Source organism: Macadamia integrifolia, chromosome 14 (genome assembly GCF_013358625.1).
Source record: "Macadamia integrifolia cultivar HAES 741 chromosome 14, SCU_Mint_v3, whole genome shotgun sequence".
Taxonomy (NCBI): domain Eukaryota; kingdom Viridiplantae; phylum Streptophyta; class Magnoliopsida; order Proteales; family Proteaceae; genus Macadamia; species Macadamia integrifolia.
The window spans coordinates 21,475,024-21,484,378 of NC_056570.1; the positions used below are offsets into that span (position 1 = coordinate 21,475,024).

At 39.0% G+C, this 9,355-nt stretch overlaps 1 protein-coding gene across 1 annotated transcript; it reads right to left on the bottom strand.

Moving 5' to 3' along the window:
- Window positions 1-259: 259 nt before the first annotated feature.
- Window positions 260-2,850, bottom strand: LOC122060527 (jasmonate-induced oxygenase 1-like). The gene is made up of 3 exons (XM_042623644.1): window positions 2,295-2,850; window positions 1,711-2,041; window positions 260-563 (listed from the first exon to the last, which is right to left on the bottom strand). The coding sequence occupies exons 1-3, from the start codon at window positions 2,816-2,818 to the stop codon at window positions 309-311; spliced, it is 1,110 nt and encodes a 369-aa protein (XP_042479578.1). The 5' UTR covers window positions 2,819-2,850; the 3' UTR covers window positions 260-308.
- Window positions 2,851-9,355: the final 6,505 nt, after the last annotated feature.

A 9,355-nucleotide genomic window follows, 5' to 3' on the forward strand; every position in this document is an offset into this window, starting at 1 on the left:
AATATTTTTTCTTCCACGACACTGGTTCCCCATCAGTTGCCATCATCAGATACCAACAATTAAAGATACACACCCACACAAATAACTTGGTGGATTACATAATTATGGATTATATAATTATTGATACATACCAACACAAATAACTTGGTGGATTACATAATTATGGATTATATTATTATTGATACATACCAACACAAATAACTTGGTGGATTACATTATTATTTCTACACACACAATTAACACAAGCTGTGTATGAAGACGATGACCTTATGAGCGCTACAGGGATTTTAGGGACTCCTCTTGTGACCTTATGAGCGCTGCAGGGATTTTAGGGACTCCACTTGTGATTTTCCTTTTGGACCCTTCATCCTCACATAAAGTCTGTACTGGTCGAATGTCATGGGTGCATAAAGAGGTGGACAATCTGGTGTCACCAGCTCCTTCAATGGTTCAATTGGTATATCACTCTTTGGGTTATAGAAGAAGGCAAGCGAGAGACGATTTTTGGCTGAATTTACAACCACCCGGTGCTCAACACTCTTGTATTTTGCATTGCTCAACACCTGATCATAAAATTTTAACCAAATCATCAAGAAAATCATGCACATGAGATACAAGAATGTATTTATATATACATGTATAATTAATTAAGATGGTGGACCTTGGCACAAGGGTAAGGTTGTAGTCATTATGATCCTATATATAACGTTCAGGTCCCATTAACCTTAGGACAATATTGTCCTCTTTGGCCCATGGGTTAAGCAGGTTCGGTACTGGGTGTCACATTCTCCACCTATAATGCCCCGATTTCATTAACTTTGGCATAATATTGTTCTCTTTGGCCCGTGGACCTTAAGACTTCAAAACACATTGTAACATGTTAAGGAGGCTAGAGGTTATCAATTTAACCTAGCAACCTCCCCCTAGACGATGTGGAATTAAAATATGGGCACCCAGTCCTCTGATACTTGCCATATTCTTAATAGAGACATCTCACCGATCACCCAAGTGAATTCAATATGCTTACCGTATTCTTAGATGTCATACTATAATTGGACACTATGGAGGATCAAATCACCATGTCTGAAGCAAGAATCTTTTCCTTCACTCAAAACTTGGGAGTCAAACATGATTTTGTGTATTTTATTCTTCAAAATCAAAGGGTGAATAATTTTTAAAGAAAAACTCAAAGGTGGGTAATCATGTGTTTTTTTTCTTTTTATTTACAGGTCAGCTATACTTTCTAAATACAAATATCAGGTTAAATTCACTTTAGTGTCCATTTTGTGTTGGTCCCTTTTTTTTTTCTTGTTAACCAAGGTGTCCGGGTCAGCTTACACGCACCTTGACTAATCCTCGGGGAGACTAGCGCCGCAACCCACAACCTTGGTCTCCACTTAAATCGCAGATGCACAGATGGGGAATCGAACCTGATACTGTGTGTCTATCCACACAATTTCCAATTTGCCTTAACCATCTGGACAACCCACGGATGGGTGATTTTGTGTTGATCTCTGACATACGTGGGGAGGATCAGTTCTTGCTCGAGCTCCCATCTCTTCTTTTGCATTATCTTAAGTCTTATTAATGAAGGATAACTAAGCAAATTCCTAACTATCACAACAATAAATTACGGGTAACAATCAACATGTAAAGCCAACATATTTGTCCATTCTGTGGTTAGGATAATTTTGAGACACGGGGAGATACCTGAATCTGATCGCAGATGTTGATTATCAAGGCGCCGGGAGCCGCTTTTACAGTGACCCAAGAGTCTCTCTGGCGGACCTGAAGTCCGGCGTCGTGAGCCTCAGGGAGGAGAATGGTCATTCCACCTGGGTCAGAGTGTGGGGACAGCCCAAGTGTGAGGTCTGGCTGAGGACACTTGGGATAGAAGTTGGCCCTCAGGCACGCACCGATGTCGTCCCCTCCGAACGCCTTCTGCAGACGATCCTCTCCCAAACCCAAGTTAATGGAGAAGAGCTTCATCAAGGTTCCAGACAGCTTCACCAGTTGCCCACAGTACTCCTCGACTGTCTCCCTACAGATGATTGGTTGATAAGAGAAGACATAATATAGTACAATATTTAGTTCTAAGTTATTTTTTGTTTATCGTGAAGCACTCATGGAACGAGTAGAACATAATTCCTGAATTCATGAATCAGAATTAGACTATACAATCATATAAATTATCATTCGAGAGTTAATCAAGTTGTTAATCTCCTTTCAGAATATTTAGATTCAAGCATCTTAGAAGTAAAGTTAAAAATACAACTAGCTTATGTGAAACCTACCGAAGGAGAGTTGGAAGGAAAGGCCACTTGTCATGGTCCTTAAGGAAGTAGGGTAGGTAATAGAGGAAGAAATAGTCATTCCAATCCAGAATGGCTCCCTTCTCAACCCCCAATCTACTCCCATAGCCTTCATAGGTTAATGGTGTATTGGCATAGACTTGTTTCTCCTCTATGGGAAGAGAGAAGAACTGGCGCCACAGTTGGAGAATTCGACCCATAAGCTCCAAGCTCACGCCATGGTTCACCACTTGTAAGAAGCCCCACTCTCGGCAAGCTTCAGAAATTTGATTCATGATGATGGTCGAATCGATATGGTCGTCGCCGAAGAGTAGGTCTCCAAGATCTATTATGGGGATGTTGGGTTCCTGATCATAAACTTGTTGGGGCTCCGTAGCTATTGAAGGTCGCTGGGACGGTGGCTTGATGTATTGATTGGGGATGGTGGATACACCGCTTTCCGACAACGATTGGACTCGGACTATGGGTTCGGGCCAACCACCATGTTGTGGGGATAGGGAACTCATGTTTCGTAACTCTGGTTGCAAGAACTACGAGTAACTCTGATTGCAAGAAGTACGAGAGATGGTGCAAAAACATATGGCTTAGTTGGTTTAAATTTATAGAGTAAGGGGTAGAGAAAGCACCGCCTGAACAGAGGGTGTGATGTGCGTAAGCATAGGTACTGGCAGGAGCTTATGGGTTGGTTTGTTAGAGAGAGAGAAGAGAGAGAGAGAGAGAGAGAGAGAGAGAGATGGACGTGAAAGAAGTCAAGAACGTGTGTCGATTTTTTTTTTCTTTCTATTTGTACAGTTTTTTGGTGAAGTGTTTCATGTGGAGAGAGTGGCCCTACGTATGTGTGAGGGCAAATGGGAGCACATGAGGGAACATGAATAAGAATGTTATTTTGCATTTTTTTATGGGGTGGAGTGGTCATTTTATGCCTTCATGTGTCATTTTGCACCACAGAGGTCATTTCAAGGGAAGAGGGAGAGAGAGAGATCGAGATGGATGTGAAAGAACATGTTTGTGGAATTTTTTTTCTTTTTCTATTTGTATATTTTTTTGGAGGATGGAAAGTGTTTCTTGTGGGGAGCATGGCCCCTATGCATGTGTGAGGGCCTACGGAAGCATACAATGTAGCATCAACATGAACATCAATTTGCATTTCTTATGGGATGGAGTGGTCATTTCATGCCCCCATGTGTCATTTTGCACCCTTAGAGGTCAGTTCAAGGGAAGAGAGAGAGAGAGAGAGAGCGCACTACTATATTCTACACTCCTGGACAAGAATCATATTTCCCCAAATTGAAATTTCATTCAGTTTTGATTTTAAGCTAAAACCCATCTATTTGAATTGAACCAAACACACATAAAACAGTAACCATATAAACTGAATCCAAAATGAACATAACTCATATTAAACCCTAAAAGTTTTAAACACGAGTTCAAATATTTCAATTTTTCCACTTCGTATCTTTCGTCCCATCTTCGGATTGACTCTCCTCACTTCTCGTAATTATGTAGTTTTAACAGTTTTGTGCTTCTGCTCATTTTGGAGTACTTAAGTGCATCAGTAACATATCTTTGTAAAGCTTATAGGAAAAATCTGTAGGTTTGTCATTTTCCCGACTATGATATAGGGGGCGGATTATATGGCAGTGTTTAAGCATCATATATATAAGCTATGTGTAGCAAAGATGAGAATGTTAAGATGGATGTGCGGGAAAACTAGGAAAGATAAAGTAAAGAATTAACATATTGTACCTGATTTTAGAGTTAACTTGATCCATGATAAGCTTTGAGAAAGTTGTTGGAGGTGATATGGCAACGTTCGACAGAGACCTATGAAGGCACCTTTATGGAAAAGTGATCTAATTTAGATAAAAGTATCTAAAAGAGCTAGGCCGAAAATGACCATAAGTGAAGTGGGAAAAGACATGCAAAGATTAAGTCTTACCTTTTACATAAAAATAAAAATAAAATAAAATAAAAAAGAAGAAGAAGATTAAGTCTTGACCACAGATAGAGTGGATTGGAGGACTACAATCCATGTAGTGGACCACATCTAAATATCTAATTATGTTTTCTTTATTACTGTTTAGGATAAGCCTTTTTTTTTTTTTTTTTTTGTGTTGTTGCAAGTGTTTCAGTAACTATTGATCAATTAAGAAATATTTCGAAGTTACTTCATCATTAGAGTATTTAATCATGCATTTATAAGGTTTGGAATTATGTAATGGACTTAATTGAATCTTGGTATCTAAATAAGGGGTTGACTATACCAAACTTAACATTGGGAGAGTGTCCTTAACTTTATTTGATGTAGCAGATTGTTTCATTTACACCAAATTTGAACTGAATAAATCTGAATACAGAAAGATCACATAAAGACAAAATAAAACCAAACCAAATCGCTTTTAATTTTAAGGTTATGAAAAGTATTTAGTTTCAATTTGTACATCTGAATGAATCGAATCAAATTGAAACGGATCAGAAATCAGAAACATTGACATGTTTACACACGCAAGAGACTCACGGAGGCAATCATAGGGACAGTCATGATTTTTAAAACCATGAAAATCTTGCCAAAATATCTCTCTCTCTCTCTCTCTCTCTCTCTCTGAATCCATACATGGCCCATCCCGCTTGGAGATCATAAACTAGTGACAGTGAAGGGCTAAGTATTTTACAAATAGAAACCTTCAGATGACCTTGGAAGATGATGTATCCTTATGCCATCAACAAGACTCCAAGCAGTATCCCTTTTGCTAATATTATGGTTCTCTGAAATCTGGGTTTCTGTTGAAACTGCTACTAAGGCTGCATTTGGTAATAATGTTTTTGGAAAACTTTTTGTGTCAAAATATCCTTTTTTTTTTTTTTTTTTGGTGGAACGAAACTGAATCGACGAAAATACCTTTTGTCGTTCCGTAAATTATCTTTTTTTTTTTATTTTTTTTACTTTTTGTTCCAAAAAAGTTGAAACACACCATAAATGCATCAGACCCTTTATTCCATTTTTTCTTTCCCACAGATCAAAAAAACTCCAGAAACATTTTTTTAGAATGTTACAAAACGCAGCCTAAGTCTATTGTTCATCTTCTCACGTCTTCATCCCCTGAAATCATAACTTTTATTTTCTTCCAATGGAAGTAAAGCTTAAAGTTTGTAGCCCAAAATGGAAGTTGGATCCATGTCTACTTCTTCTATCTCTCAGTATGATATTTTAAATCCGTACCATCAATTTGTTCCAAGTTGGCATTCCAACTGAACACATTTTACCAAAGTTACCTTTCTTTGTAATATAATTGTACCTTTCCTCAACACTAGTTAAGAGCTATATATGGTGAAAGAAGCCCCCCATGGTAATCTTGCAAAACTTTTACGGGATGCTTATGCATTTACAAACTTAAGCAGAGAGAGAGATTAAAACTAGAAAAGCAAAAAGCATAAACAAATATAATAGGGAAATATAATTTATTTTTTTATTTTTGGCTGCAAATTAAAATATGAATCTTATGCGGAGGAAAACAATGAGAAACCTGGAAACATGTAACGCCCAATTGATTGGGCTAAAAGTTCTGTTTATTGGTACTTCTGCCTTTGGCTTCTTTTCTTTTTCTTTTTCTTCTTTCTTTTTTCAATTTTTTCCCTTTTCTTGAGTGGTGTTACTTAAAAATATAGGCAAAAGCATAGTTAGTTATTAGATATATTATACATATATCTATACGTATAGAATTCAAAAAATATTTTTAAAGTATATTTTCAATATAAAAAAATTACACATCTTTAATAACAAGTGCCTTGGTGAGCTGTGGTGAGCATAAAAGCCCACGCTCCCCTCCCTACCTATCAAAAAAATAAAAAAATACACATCTTTTATAATGACCCACTTCAACACATATAAAAGGTTTTAGAAAATGCACTACTTGTTCTTATGACAATCACAGTCTTGGCATATGGGACATTGTAATGCTCAAACTAGGAAATAATATGAGAGGCATGCAATGGTATTAAAAAAAACAAAGCTCCATTGGTCCACGGTCTTGGCACATAGAGCACTTTAATGGTAATATGGAAATATATGTGTGTGTGTATGGAGAGTCATGGAGCAAACCTCCGAATTTGGTTGCTCTTTGTTAAAAAATACGTCTTTAATTTGCTCTTCCTTGTTCTTGTCTCTGAGATTTGAACCGTTGACCACTCTGATGTTGTGTTTTTGCAAAGCAAAGTAGTAAAAATTGTTTAGTTGAAGAGAGTAGAGTACTGTGATTCATTTAGTATTATGAAAACTACAAGGGTAAGGTTTTTTGGAAGAATATAGGCTTCAAATGCTATGTTGTCTCTGAAAGTTCGGGTTTATTTTCACATTATGAGTATGCTGAACTTGGTGGTGGTGTGGCGAGGCGAGGCCTTGGTTTGCATAAAGCTTGTTTTATTTTTTTCCAAAGTAGCTAGACTTGTATTTGATTTCTCTTTTATGCAGACATCAGACAGGTATTTCTTGACGTTGGATTCGGTTTTTCCATGTCTACTATTATGTGTTGAAGGAAGAAATGATCCGATCTGCCAATGCAAGACTTGCCAAAAGAATTGGAGGGGATTCAAACCTTCCAAGCCTAGCACCTCCCTACTGTATCCGCTCACATAAAAGAAATTGCAAGCATCCCTAGGGCAACCTCCTAGTGATTGGCCAAAGGTGACAGGAGGTTGTCAAACACAACACTGGGATGCCCACCGAAAACAATACCTAATCTGATGACCTCAATCCGGTGGTGCTTGTTGTACTAAAATGGCTTCGATGCTTATGGGCCCTGCTACACATGTCGTGGCCAACTCTGACCATTCTCCCATACTATATTGCACCTTTCCCCATGACTTGACACCCTATGAATCTAAGGTAGTGGGCCTGCATATCTTGACTGGTGACTTAACACGTTTCGTTTCCAAATAGGTGCCTAGGCAAATAGGCCCTAAGGCCTTACCCTATATAAGGGATAAATGAGATAAATGAGCTCATTTATCACCTGAAACTAATGTGGGAGAGGGAGAGAAGGAGGAAAAGGAGGAGGAGAAGAAGAAGAAGAAGAAGAAGGAAGGGGAAGCTCCCGGCTACGCGTGTGGTTGCCGGTTTCCGATTGCCACCGAAGGTAGGTGCTATCTTCACAAACCCTCTTTCCCCTTCATTTTTTGTTTTTGGCTGTGAGCAAACCATGGATTCATCAGGTTGGAGGGGCAGGCCTTGGCCCCGGTGCTTTTCTGATAGTCGGGTTGATGTGCACCGAACTCCCCTGCTTGTTAACCAAGCTCCAATGACATTCTGACCAAATAGGGAGGTTAGGTTTCAGGCATTTCTTCGTTATATCTCCTAAATGGCTCAGTGGAAACACAAATATTTTGGCTAAATGAGAGGTGGGAAGACCCCCTAAAATCTCAATAGAATAAGTTCTAACGATTAGGTCCGAGCCGACAATCCTCCAAAAGCTTGCTGAACTTCTTAATTTACCATCGGAAGGATAGGGTCAATTTGCTGACCCAAATCCAATGAACCCAGAGCTCTTAAGTGGCTTCTATCTAGGCCACCAGATTCACACATGGTCAATCTGGTGACATGAACCCTGGATTAGGTGACCTAAATCCTGTGACATTTCTAAACTATCAATTTTGACTATTTTGATACTTTTTGGGGTGAATCCTGTGGGTCCCCCCTAGATGCACTAGGAACGTGTTAACGTCTCTTTACCATTGTACCTAGGGCAGAGACAATCACAAATCGGTGAGGTCTAGTGGGGTTTGACTCGGGTTTACAACTTGGGAATTTTCACCCATCTAGTTGATAGACGAGGTGAGTGATGGTCTAATTTTATTTTGGAGTTTTATAACATTATAGAACTACGTGCATTTCATAGCAACCATATGTAGATAATTTCAATTGCTTGTATGATGTATATGAATCGTATAGCATGAGTTATTATATTTGACATGTATATGTGTTTTGAACTGTGTGGCGGGACCCGGTGTGGCCAAGGTGGTTCCAGTATCATGATCGCCATGTGGATGCATCTTGTGGTCGATGGTAGTTTCGGTATCATGTACGCCGTAACCAAACTTAAATATGGGTGTGCGGTGTGGCTAATTGTAATTTCGGTACTGCGTATCCCATACTTAACTGCTTGTATGCTAGATAAGCTTGGACATGGATGCGATGTGGCAGATGGTTATTCCAATATCATATTCCATTGTACATGTATCTTTATGCAAGGCATGTAGCGTGTTATGATTAGGTGACATTCCCTCTACTACGATCCCTTACCAACAGGGGGTAAGATGTTAGATAACCCAACCGTTGTATGTTCAATAAACCTTTCCAGAATGCCATTTATGCAGTATAATGTGATTGTTTTCAGAGGTAGAAACTATTCCAATGTGGCCGATTGTAATTTTAGTGTTATGACTTCCAAGAGGGGTTATCAGGGGTTTGTTGGGTGACCGATGGTCGCATTCTGGGATCGACAAGCTCCTATTAATGACTAGGTTTTGTATTGCTGGGTGATTGATGTGCGATTTTTGGGACCAGGGATACAACTTAATGTGTTATAATACCATGAACCCTACTTAGTTGTATGTTAGGTGGTTTAAAGTAAAATGAATTGCATCATTCTCGCATCATGGACTACGTGTTTGTGCTTGCATAAACCCCATCTCTCACTGAGCTAGTTGGAGCTCACACCACATGCGTGTTGCTTTTGAGATGATGGTGTAGGTGTTGTTGTGCCATTGGCAGTGACACTTCTTCCTCTATGCCTGAGTACGGTGGTGACTGGTGGACACCAGAAGCAGAGGAACATGATTCCGATTGTGCTTGTGATACCTGTGCGTATGCGTCACCTCGAGCCAAGTGATGGCCTTCCATCGTCTTTGATACCATATTTGTTTATGGCATACTTTTTGGGTTACTGTATTTATGTTTTAGACAGATGTGAAAAGAATAACTTTGTGTTATGTAATATATTTAATATTAGTTGTTCCCCAACAGGTTTACGTAATTCCTCTTATATTAT